Below are 13,571 nucleotides of genomic sequence, written 5' to 3' on the forward strand. Positions count from 1 at the left end.
ATGGCAAAAGAAGTGAATTTTCCTCTCTGCCCATCACATTTCCTAACATACATACCCTTGAGGTACACAGCTATTCAACGCAGGAGTGTTTTGTGGCTACAGGGGATTCACTGGCACAAATAGGCAGAAAATCTCACAAAGRAAGCTACTGAAGAGCTGCAGTCGGTGCCTCTGAGACTGATTTTATTCTTCCTTCATTCTTAAATCCAGATATCTGCTGGGATGTTTTGGAGGATGCTGCCTTGCTCTAGCAGGAGCTTTGCATTTCTTGGAGATGTTCAGCATGCATCCTGATTAGATCTCTGATTATCATTACCCAGATGGAGGTTAGGAGTGTGTGTGTGTGTGTGTGTGTGAGCTGGCATGCAATGCACATTAGGAGGAATATTTTGTAGAAAGGGGAGTGCTCTCACATGTGTGAAGCTGAACAGTGGAAGACACGTGATAACATTTTTCTCTTCTACCTATTAAAAAAACCAACAACAATATTGATTTGCCATGTTGGTCACTAGCTCATTTGAGTATAAAGGGTTCAGTTTCTTGCGCAATGATAACTCATTTATTTGAATAACTGTTCATTTTAATGGTTCTTGAATGAGTGCTTCATTATGCATCCTATCCTTGTGAGAATGAGAAAAATGAGAGGAGCAGACCGTGAGCACAGGATGACAGTGCCCATCTGTGGCTGAGACAGATGGAATCCAGATCACGGAAGGAAGTCTTGCAGCCTGGCTGTGTTTCTGCTCCTCCCCASATGTGTCCTGGAAATGGCCTAGGGCTCTGATTTAAGAAAACATTATGAATGCAATAAATAGATCATTTTAACCATTTTAAAAACTGTTAAATGGAAAGAGTAGTAGGTAGCAAAGATGGAGTATTACAAATAACCTGATCAGACTTTATCGCAAAGATCAAGTAATCTTTCTGCTAATTTTGCATAATTGCAGCRTCAAATTGSAAGTGATTAAATACTTCTGTGGTCAGAATACACCGAGCTGTATGAAGATCAGTGAAAGTTGATGCTAACTGCATTTATAAAATAATAGTGTCACCAGGATAATTCTTAAGCTGTATGGCTTGTTGTTTGACAAAGATGGTTATTCAAAAGTCAGCTCACATAGAGGCAGAAGAACAGTTGAGCATAAAAAAAATCCATGACAGAAATTAATARGAAAGAAATTTAATTTSTTTAATTTTTTTTTAACTTCTGTCTTAGAATTCYCTTTCTTATCCCTTGACTGGTAACTCCTTCAAATACCTCACTGTCTGTGCAAGATTCATGCTCCAACAAGCATTGTCAGGTTTCACTTAAAAAGCTTTTAGAGGGTCTAAAAATTAAAAAAAAAAACAAAACAATAATTTAAAGCATAGCACCAATACTCAAATTATAAATCTTTAGTAATAATTTTATTTGTAATTATTTTCTCGTTTTATATTTCAAGTGCTGCATTTGATTCAGGAATTGGTTTAGCACCTTGTTTAGTTCCAATTCAATATTCAGTCCGCTGGGGCTACAAGAACTGCAGCATTAGTTATCTTCTTCATTTCAGTCTGTTTCATGGGAGGTTTGAGTAGGGTTTTTATAATTACTTCTCTCTTATTTCAGACATCTTACTCCATATGTTAATGTGCATAAAAATGTGAATCTGTTTTCTTCCTGAAAAGCTGCACATAATTACTTATTAACAAGATTAATCTTTTCTTATCTCTAGGACATTCTACTGATGCTTTCAGACTAGTCTGCAATTATTTTTTTCCTTTTTCATTTAATCTATAATAAATAATCTAGYGTGCCAGGGTAATGGATTTCACCTGAGGATCTGAACATGATTTGCAGACAACAATTAATTAATTAGTTTCAAAACCTGTCTTTAAAATATGYGAAATGGAAATGCAGTCTGCCAGCATACAGTCATTAGCAATATATTGCACAAGTAGCTGTGGCTGCTCTATGAGCAGGTGGTGTAATCTGCTTCTCATGAGTATCAGTGAAGTAGTTTTTTTTTTCTCATGAGTATCAATTGGCAGTAAGTTTTTAAAAAGTAAGTAGTTTAAATCATTTGATTGGGTTGTTTTCTGGCATTCAGAGGTAACTTTGTGCTGTGTGGACTTCCGCGGGCACCATGTCTGTAATATATGCTTCAGAATACTGATCCAACATCATTGCTGTTGCTTTTTTTGCAGCATAAATGTTTCTACAGGTGTTGTCCAGGCATAGTATTTTTACTTATAAGTGCATTCTACTTTGTCCTGTGGCTAAACTGGAAAACTTTTCAAGGTGAACAGAGAACCTGGCAGAGCTAAACCCTGTGGAAACTTTTYATTATTCATCTTCTCTTACTTATACCAAAGATCACTGGCTTTCCTTTATACTGACCCATCACTGACCTGTGACCAGTAATTTTAAACAGCCTGTGTTCTGTATTTTTCTGATTTACCGTAACCGTATTGCTGCTTGAGTTGACYTCCTTAAACGTATTTAGGTACATGTGTAGAATTTGAAATTAGTGGCATTGAAGTAAATAGTAGTTGTGGCGGGAAGCAAAAGCTTTATTGTAAATATCATAATGGTATAGAGATAAAATGTGCAATAAAAAGTGGAGTCTTTTTAAGCTTTTATAAAATGCATAGGAACCCATTTTAAGCCCACATTCAGTATTCAATACCAGGATTTTTTCCAGTCTCAAATTTAAATGAGTTTGGAGTTCCTCCCTTGAAAGGGGGAAGAAGGGACAGGAAGAGAGAAAGAAAGAATTAAGGGAATGAAAGAGTAGAGGGGAAGGAGGGGGAAGAAGAAGTTAGACGAAGGCAAGCAGTGAAGGAAGGGTAACAGAAATGGATCATCAAAATGTAGTGGGTTTGCTTGCAAGTTTGTGACAGCAATATAAAATTTTTTAATATCATTAWGCCTACAAGCTGCTAGAAATACATGCAATCAAAATGTTTTCATTGGAGAACTGCTCTAAACATTTGGCCACTGACCAGCCCTTAAGTGTGTACACCTCATGTGTCTATTATTGACTCTCAAACACATATATGAAGCTGAATACRAAAGCTGTATTTTGAAAAAGGATGAAATAAGCAATATTTGAAAAGGTGTTTTCTGACGGATCCTTCCCTAAATATGTGATTAATCTTATTTCTGTATTGACTCTTGTGTTGATTTTCCTCCCAGAAGTCAGGCTGAGCAATCAACTTGTTCATCAAGCTGTGTTTTGAATTGTGGCCATAAGCACAATTCATAAGCCATAAGTTCCCTGATACTCAAAAATTTAATTAAAAATGACCAACAGCAAAATTTTGCTGTCTTGCATGTAAACTATCCAGGTCTGCTAATTGCAGCTGCAACAAATATTACTCTCTTGCAGTGGACTGCAATATTCCTTCTTAACCTTCTTAACCTAAAGACAAAGAGGTTATGCCACTRTTTTCCAAAGACTAACGGGAGTCACTGTTGAGAACTCCTTTCCTCACTTTGCTATTACCTTCTCTAGACCATGAACTAGAGGAGGTTTTTAACCAAAATTGGTTCTAGTCTCAGTTGGGATTCTATGGACATATAACAATGTCTTCTGCAAGGACTCTTTTTATTCCTCTTTTTTTTTTCTGCATTGATGTCTGAGACACTTTCATTAGAAGTTTTCCTTCAGATTATGCATTCTAACTTTTGGAAGTAGTTTTGAGCGTCTATAGAGGACAAACCTTCAACAATTAATGATACAAGTCCTAATTAGAACTTGTTTCTCAATACTGAGGTCATTAAGTCAGCTATGTAATCAGGTCATGCTCATTGGTCAGTAGGCTTTCACTGATTTCAAATCTGGTGATTTTTTTTTTTTTAATTGGGCACTGCCTATGAAAATTGATTTGTTTTGTCTTGGATGCAATGTTTTTCATATTAGAAAGCATTAGTCTTWGCATGAAGTTGTGTTTACTTGATGCAAGTTCGCTCTCGTGTAAGACTTATAACAATGTAGTTATGTTTTAATGGAATTTTTTTAATCTGAGATATATATATATAGTAGCAGAAGCATTGAAATCCATGTAGGATATTTTAAATATGTAGCTTATTTATAAAACATGAATATTAGATATTCAGTATTTTCCATTTAATTTCATTTCAGAAACGAGTTTACTCTTAAGGTCTCAAAGATGACAAACAATGTACAATACTTGCTTAAGTAAACTTAAAAGCAAAATTATCCTTCCTGGTCTAGAAAAGTCAGTCTGAATCATCTCTTCTTCCTACAAATCTGCCTTTGACGAAGAGAATCTTTCATTGTTTCCAAGTGTCTAATTAACAAATGCCAACTAAGTTTTATACATTTGTTCTATGCTTTTGTTATATAGTTTAAAGTTTACAGACTGTAAATGTTCATTAATATTGTGGGGTTTTATATATTGTCTAGCGTTTTTCAGTATATAAACTCCCAAGAAGCAGGGTTTAGTGTTGAAAATGGTTTATACAGGATTCTTGAGGAAACCAAGTGGAGCAGTGGAAAGGCAGACTGACTCAGAACATCAGTCCATTCCTGATCTAAGAAACCCCACCAAAAGGTGTTGTTACAGGTGGCAAACCTCCAAAATATTCTCTAGATTACCTAGGTTAGCTGAACCTCAGACATTTACTTTGCCTCTTTGATAAGCAGTCAATATTTTAATACTTCTTGAAGTTAATGATAGAAAGATCCCCTTACAAGCGTTGGTGTCCAATCTAGTTTATCATGGCATGAGGAGCATTTTTGAGTAGGAGCAATTTGAAAGGACAATTTTAGTACATTCTTAAAATGTTTTTGTCCCTTTGCATCCCCCCCCCCCCCAACATTTGAGATATCCCTTTCCCATGTTCTCAAGTGTGTATAAAAATCTATGGCAGCCTTTCATAATTTAAAGTATTGAAAGAGTTCTTAACCATGCAATATGAATTAGTTAACTTATACTATTTGCACTTCTAAATAATATAATTAAGGCTTATCACACTCTTGAGCATTGTTTGTTTTTGTGCAGTCATAAATACTGCACATATGAATAAATAAGTGTTTCTACTTATAAACAAATTTAAAATAAAAAGTATAAGATTATAATATTAATTCAAGTAGCCTAAACATACCCAAAGTATTAAGGGATCCCATGAGAACCCACATATTAAAGCTGTTAATACTCTTAAATTTAAAAAAAGTATTTCTGAGGCAGCAAGTCTTTGAAATTCATCATGGAGAAAGCCAGAGGCTAGAGAAGTACCTTTTMTTTCTGTCATGAATTTCTGTTGCGGTATAGCAGAGTCGTAGGCCGTCAGAAATCCTGGCATTTCCTTTCTGTTTGCTTTCCTCAGGAAAAGCTTGGCAGCTTCTCAACATAACAACTGAATATGAACACTCTGAAGAGCCAAATACAAATATTAGAATATTGCTRCCCAACCAGCTGCAGCCCACATGGCGCTGGGAATACAGCAACGATATCAATGGCAAGAGAAGAAAGGGCAGAGTGAGGTCCCTAATGCATTCCCTACATCTTGCCAAGGATTTTCTGTGCTGCCTTATGTGCTTCTCTCAGTGACCTCTGCCTGTTTCTGTTCTCAGTGACAGAATGCAGCTTGCTTGCTAAATCCAAAAGCATTTTAGTTATTGATGGGAGCATGGCAACCAGGAAGGAAAGTGTTAAAATTCAGCATTGTGAGCACTTGCTGTTTTAATCATGCATAACAGTTCTTTGCARATTTAGGCATTAGGTATTTTCTTGTTTATTATGGTGTGTCAGTGGTAGGCACAGCTTTTTCTTTCAGATCCTTTATTCCAGGGACTAGCTTTAAAAATGCTTTTTGGAAAGTCCCCATAAAGAATTCCTGGAATATCCCATTCCATCTTGTTGACTTGCTGATGTTCAATTCTGCATGTGTAGAAGTAAAGCTTCAGAGGAATTATCATCTCTGCTGCTGTCCAGAGTGAGGTGGGGTCTCCTGTAAYTTGGTCAACTCAAGATGAGTTTTTACTAATCCTTCAGCCAGAATAACAACTACCAAACCCATAGATAAAGATCACATTTATAGAATTAATGTAGCTCACTCYCATAAGTTTTGCAAGATGAAATTCCCAGTTCTGTGAATTTGAAGAGGTAGCACAAAAGGCGTCGCTTTAACRTGGTGTGTGTATCACTTGCTATCTTGGSCTGCAAMAGCTTTCTGAAAGGTAATGCAGAAGGCTACTGTACATTCATTTTTCAGAGGAAACAGTCTTCTTTATATTTCAGAGAACTTTACTTTTGTATTGGTTTGAGTTTCACCTGTTGAAAAACTAATGCTGGTCTTCTGATCTGCTTTTTTTTTAGACATAGTAAGCTACAAAAGTTGCCAAATTGAGCAAAAGACAGAATTCTTGTGTCGTTTAAGAAGATTGTTCATTGTAAAAAATGGATCTTCCCAATGTTTTTCGAAGTAAAATTGCATCCTTCCTCAGAGCTCCTGGTTTTACTGTCATATTATCATTTGTTGACAGAATCTGAACATTTTACCCTGTTACTGACAGCTAGAAAGTTCCCCTGCCACATTTTTGKGTGTGTTTCTTGGGCAGAACAGATAAGGCTTTACCATGTGTACTACACAGGTAAACACAGTTGAAACTATTTGTATAGTTGTCTTATGTGATTACCTGCCTTCRTAATTTTTGAATAGTTTGCTTTGGTTTTCCTTATTGTATTTCAGGAGATATCCAGAGTTTAGTTGATATTTTCTGCACAGTGAACTTTTTCCTATGAATTTTTGATGATGTTAAACTTGTCCTATTCAGAGAGAAGCTGTTGAACTTATGGAAGACTGCTAATGTACATGTTGAAATTAATTTTTACCCATATGAACTTAGTTTTCCCTTTGAAATTCTTASGTTTTGTAGGGGGTATGTGACATGAGAAAATGAGGCTTGGTAATCAGAACAGAAGATGTACTCAGTTCTGAGAGGATCTGCTTTTCTGTCCTCAGAATAAATCATAGAAGTGTTTTTGGAGCAGGAGGARGAAAAGAGAGTGAGGTTTAGTAGAGTTAAATCTGAGGTGGTGTAGCTGCCTGTAATAATGAAGTGTCAGACTTCACCTGTAGTTAATTAAACTGCTTTTAAATAATGCAATAATGGAAGAACATTTCAAAGTACACTGCATAGTTATTGTCTATCGCTCTCTGTCTGTAGAGCCAAATTAAATATATTAAATAAGATCTCAGGGGGTCAATTATGATAATACAAGTAGTGACAATGCAACAAGTAGTGACATTAATTTCATGACTGTTGCATAGGTATAAATCATCTCAGCATTTGTTCCATTATATTGCCACAGAAATTGTAGGAGAATGGATAATACTCAGATGGTTGATCACTATTTGTATTATTGTATTAGGCTGTTTTTTCAGAGCAGGCCTCCCTGCATTATACTTCTCTTTGGTACTTCATTGCAAGATTTCTCATCTGTTACTGCTTTGTGAGACCGCAGCAATTCATCCAGCAAAAAGGTGCCCCAAGATATTCAGGTGCAACTCACAATGGTTTCAAAGTACATATTGCAGTGAAGGGATGTGCTGTGCAAAGTATTTCAGACCTGTCTTCAGGTTTGAAAATTAATACCAAATTAATAAACTCTCATATTAGAAGCGCTCTGATGTGAGCAACAGTGCCAGAAAGTAAGGATAACAGATGATTTATTAGGGAGCTGCTAATATGAGTTGCAGCAAGCTGGATCTAAACCCTCAACCATAAAATCCAACATAATATGACTGAAAAAACCCAYAATAATTTGTGAGACATATTATAGGGAGACACAGAGGGAAGGTTGTCTGCATCRATCACAAAATTTGTCTCTCATGATGCCAGTCAATTTGCTGCCTGCCTCCTGTTAACAGCACGGTACACAGCGCTGTCTCCTCCTTCTGCACTGTTGAAATTTCCAGCTCCCTGAGAGAGGCCAGGCTCAGGCAGCACTGAGCCTTTGCCACAAGGAAATTCTCCTCAAAACAGAGATCTGCAAAAAGAGGACTGGAGGACCAGAGAAAAGGTCAATGAAAATAGAAGTAATCTCTGTCARAGATGTGCTTCTTTGTTCTCGGGGTGAGAAAGGGTGGTGACATTCAAAGCACTGCACTGCAATATAGATTTTTGTCATACTGTGCCAAAGTAAGCCAGGTGTAGGTTACAAGAAATCAATACACTTGCACTGTAGGGTAGGTCTTTGGCATTATTCCTTACTAGGTTATTGATATTGGTGGGTGTCTCTAKTAAAGCCTGCCCTAAGGAAGCACTTTTAGTAGAGGATTCCTGYAGTTTTACTGTTTATGCAAAGGAGTAGTTAAATGACATACACTGTGATATATAACTTGGAGAATCATAATTCATTTGTATTTGTGCAAGAAGTGGTAACGCTGAGATAATGAAACTGTCAGGRGTTCACAAAATAGACTTACTGAGCACTAGCAGTAAAGATGGTTCATTACATTTATGCCTGGATTTCAGTGCACACCCRTTGAAAGGTTGATTTTGATGTCCTAGAACTCATATGAAGATTAAAATCCACTTATTTTTTTCTTACCAAAATGGGGGAAGTAAAGCAGAAAAACTCCTTTATTTCTCATCATTCTGTATTTATAGTCTCTGTTTTCTTGTCCATGTGGAAATGAGAGGGTTTCCCTGTATCCAGTTGGAGCTGTTCTTGTTTCGATTTGACCAYTGTCTTTTGTTCTGCCACCTCTGTGAAGAACCTGTCTTTGTCTCCTTCAGAACTTCCCTGTAAAGTACTGGGAACTGCTGTAAGATTCCCTGAAGCCATCTTTGCTCCAGACTGAACAATCCAGCTCCTTCATGTACTTGGCACATGGCAAGTGCCCTCTTGGTGGCCCTCACCTGCATGAGCTCAAGAGATGTTTAGTGATGAGTGTAACTGTTGGGATTGGCAACTTCCTTCTAGATAACAGCTTACTCTGAAATGAGTTATTTTCTGAAGCTATGAACCATCTAAGCAAGTACAATGCACATGAATGGGCCCAAACTGGCAATAACTTACCCTGTAACATAACAGATATGACAGAAATGACATCCATTTAGAGTGTCATAATACCCTCTGTATTGTCATGTTACTGTGTACTTTCTTTCCTCTTTATCAAGAATATTCAGGATATTTGAGCTGTASCTGTTTGTTTTAACCATCAAAACAAATGTGCTTGTGCCTCTCATGAACCTTGTCACTGGTACTTTGTRTAGGAGCCTGTCCTTTACTGAACTTAGAAATTATTAACTTTGAAAGAATGAAAAGAACTCTCTATTAAAGTGATAATAGTTTAGAGATAATGAGCTTTAAAATGGTACTTTCCTTGCTAATGTTCAAAATAAATAAATCACCTTCCTGAAAAGTATAGTTTAGAATATATGCATAAAAATAGTGCTATTCAATAAAATTATACTTTCCTGTCTATACTACTTAGATGTTTTTTAARTGCCAAGGCAGTGTGCATACCTTTACTTTTCTGTTGCAAACCATAGTCTTAGTGGCAAGACAGTAGGAAGAATAATAGCATATGAYTCTACTACTGCCATGAGTTAAGGTGAAAATACTGTCAGCTTTATTAGGAGTAATTTTGTGCTTACTGACTTCAGCAGATACTCTCCTGTGAGGATGTYGTTGAAAGCAAATTTTAGTCTTAAAAATATTCATTGCTTTAAAAAAACCCAACAGTTTGTAGATAAGATAAAGATAAGAGTGACAAAGATTATTTAAATATATTTTTGGTGAAGAGAACTAGGATTAAAACTGTTTTCTGGTCTTCACTTTTAGTTGATTACTGAAATGTGCTCTTCATCTAATACCCACCCAGGTGGTGGTAGTTCCATCTTGCTATGCATCATTTCAATCTTACGTGACATTATGTACAGCAAGTGTCTGCCAAGTGTTTTCTCCTCCCTGAAAGTGTAAAATGCTTAATTATTCCCAAATGAGGGTCATATTTGGTCAGGGTGATAATCGGTTTGCCAAGATTTGGAAAGTTATCTAAGAATTCTAGTGCTTTTATCAAAAAACTACTGTACCCATCCAGTTTCCATGGAATGGTTGGATGACCATTATATTTGCTTCAAAACCATGAGTGGGTGCTTTTATAAAGACCTTTGCATTGTGGAAAGCAGATATGCTTTGGAAAGAAAATGGCATTGTGTAAGGAAGCCTCCTGTATGTTATTAAAGCTTTCTGCCTTGGGGAGATTTTCTTGACTCAGGATAGTATTGTCATGCCCAAAAGAAACCGAATTTATGAAATAGGCAACTTTCTGATCTATTTTCTGTGGTTTGAATTCTGTCTGTTTTTCTTCCTTGCTGGAATTCATTGCTATGTTCTTCTTGCAAGTACCAGGGTGGAAATTAGCTCTGCAATTGCAAAAACAAATATAAAAGCACAATAGTGAAATATTTTCTTCCAAAGTAATGCAGCGAGCAACTAATCCTGCAGCTGTTGTTGTAGCTTTAATTAAAGGTAGGTACACATTATAGAATACCTCATTGAAGTAATTTCCTAATCTTGTTCTCCTTAATTAATCAAAACTTGGGAATCTGAATACYATATTTGCTTTGTCTTTTCCCAAGTGCAACACTCCCTTCTACTGCAAAGTAGGAAAACTGGGGAAATGTACACACATTCCTATTAAAAGGAAAATAAAAGCAAGTTTAATATATTTAAAGGCCARAATGTTCCATGACATTCATGGAATCCACTCTTTCTGAATCAAAATCTGTAGTTTATGGTCAAACATCTAGTTTGGTTTATGGAAATCAGTATGCAGAARTGACCTTATTACTGTTAATGACATTTACATATTGTGTGTATCATATGTATGTCATATGCATTGTTCAGATTTGGCACTGTCCTCCAGCAACTGAGCCCAATTATGTTTGTGTTTAATAGATCAATAGAGAGTTGTTAAGAGTAAATGGGCAGCCTAATGAGRATGTTCAACACGAGCCATTTCTGGTTTGTAGGGAATCACAAAGGGATGCCCAGATGGTTGTCAGRTCATGACTGTAGCTTTGTGTGTGTGTATTTAAATTCTAGTAAGGATTTATCAGACAGCACAACCTTCAGGTTTCAAAATACAATCCTAATTCCAACTCTGGAAGTGAAACCTACATTTTCTTGCAAGAGAACTTGATGCTTTGCAGAATTACTCCAGATTTAATAAGCTAAGTGGTTTAAAAASAATTTTGCTAGTGAAGACAGAGAGGGTCCCTGTGCCTACCCAAGTGAAATATCTGCACAATAGTGCACAGGCATCCTTCTTATTTTACCAACTTACTAACTTGCTTGTTTATGTGTTTATTTCTCTACCTTCCTCTTCATAAAGATAGATATGGCCATTCTAGTCACTGTTGGGTTTTAGTTTTCATTACTCAATTTTGTGGGGKTTTTTTCTGCATCTTTCCAGTTTAGTGGTCTGTGCAACCACAAAATGCTGCAAATGTGAGTATCTTAGATATCTGCCATGGGAAAGCATTAGAATGATTTTTGGGGGCTCTGGGTTTTGAATATTTCATGTTTTCATATCAGTGTATGCTAGTGAATCCATTCCGGATTTTTCTCCTACATTCAAATAGATCCTAAGATACAATGAGCATCCATTTCTGAAGAGAAGGAAAGGCTAGAAAGAAATTAGGAAGTTCAGAGGGAGGGGGACACAGGTAATGGAACAGATTATTTAAGAACACATTATTTTTTGGTCTTTTTACCYACCATCCTTGATCTGTCTTGACAGTTTTTTTCTCAGATGCAAGTGAAACAGGACAGATGCATAAATAGGGTTGCCATGTTCAGTTAACATTGTGTACCGCAGGAGCAAGACCGAGCAGAAGATGCAGTCTGAAAGTGATGAGGTCCTTGGAGTCAAGATAAGCATTTATGTTTTCAGTCTTAGATAAAAAAAATATATATTCTGTACTGAAAAAAAAAAAAACCCAAACCACATTTAGGTTTTAATTTCAAAAAGTCAATAAGAAAATGAGGTAGTGCCTTGGCACTTTACCTAAGATTTTTGGAAGATTTGAATTCTTTGATGCTATTCAGTTCCTCTCTGACTGGTGGATTTGTAAAGATTCTGTTTATTGCCAGGTGACATGTAATGAAGATGTCAAGTTCTTTACTTTTTACCACTTCAGGAGCTATCTTTCTACCTTTTCTAATTGTTTTCATTCTTATTTTACTTTTATTTTATGTAATRCATTTCTCATTTATATTTCTAGTGATTTAAATGCATGTTTGTCACAAGTGAAACTTTTATTAATTTATAACTTTTTATTGTTATAATTATAACAATAAGTAAAAGGAGAGAGAAAGAGAGAGAGATGTGAAACCCAAGAAAACAAATGATACACATTAYGGTTATTCACTACTCACTGACAATGCCCAGACAGTCCCTGAGCAGCAACTGGCCCCTCCCAGCCAGCTCTCCTCAGTTTATACACTGACCATGACATTCTGCAGTATGAAATATCCCTTTGGCCACTTTGGATCAGCTCCCTTCTGGCTTCTTGGTCACCTGCTTGCTGGCATAGCATGGAACACTCAAAAGTTCTTCACTTGGGGTAACCACTGCTTAGCAAGAATCACATCCATTTGCTATTAACAWTATTCTTACACTCAATCTGAACCACAGCACAGTGCCATCTACTAGGAACAAAATTATCTCAATTCCAGGCAAAACCAGGACAACTCACAACACAATGTTTTGCCAGACTTTGGTACACGTGACAAATGTCACACAAGCAATCACTTGATTTCTTAAAAAGAGGATGCAGTGGTCTTCAGAAGCCTTTCAGGTTAAGTGGAACAACATGGAAAAGAAAACTTTTTAATGCATAAAAAATATTAATGTATTGGCTGCTCAGTGCAGGCTTCAGTGAAGAGTTCTGTATATGAGTTTATACAATACAATAATTTGTGTCTTTTCTGTTTGATTCAGGTCATTGCCATYGTTATGGATATGTTTACAGATGTGGATATTTTCAGAGAAATCGTGGAGGCATCTACTAGAGGGATCGCAGTATATATCCTGCTTGATGAGTCAAACTTCAGTCACTTTCTGAAGATGACAGAGAAACAAGGCTGTCAAGTTCAGAGGCTCAGGGTAAGGCATCCTGTCTTCCTTTGCATGAGCATTCACTACTTATTCCACAGCCCACTGAAAAGTGATTAGTATTGAAAAAGTAATTATCAAATAATAATTTTTTCAAATTAACAATCAGGTGTAAATAYGTAAATGCTCAGCAGAACTTGCTCTACAGATTTTTTAAGCACCTTTTACAAATGTCAAAACAAGAGTATTTGATTGGATGGCATCATTTTCGTATATTATTTATAAAATAATTTTCCATTATGGTGTATTTAGGAATAGTGCATTTTTGGACACTTAAGCTTTTTTTTTTCCTTTCTCTTATAGTGGCCTGCAAATAAAGTAATAAAACTTAGATGAATTAATARGTTGTGTACTTCATTTTATGATCTTTTTTAATGTTATGCATTAAAATACTTTAAGAGACTCAATATTTTATTTTATTAGTGTTTTC

General features: G+C 36.1%; 1 protein-coding gene across 1 annotated transcript in view; it reads left to right on the forward strand.

Annotated features, from left to right (window-relative positions):
• FAM83B (family with sequence similarity 83 member B) overlaps positions 1–13,571 on the forward strand; it is a 49,106-nt gene that overhangs the window by 21,297 nt on the left and 14,238 nt on the right. Inside the window, exon 3 of the mRNA XM_057372209.1 lies at positions 12,968–13,132. Within this exon, the coding sequence (XP_057228192.1) occupies positions 12,968–13,132 (165 nt within the window). The remainder of the gene's footprint in view (positions 1–12,967; positions 13,133–13,571) is intronic.

This window comes from Malurus melanocephalus, unplaced genomic scaffold, assembly GCF_030028575.1.
Source record: "Malurus melanocephalus ecotype Western Australia unplaced genomic scaffold, MMel_1.1 scaffold_166, whole genome shotgun sequence".
Classification (NCBI taxonomy): Eukaryota; Metazoa; Chordata; class Aves; order Passeriformes; family Maluridae; genus Malurus; species Malurus melanocephalus.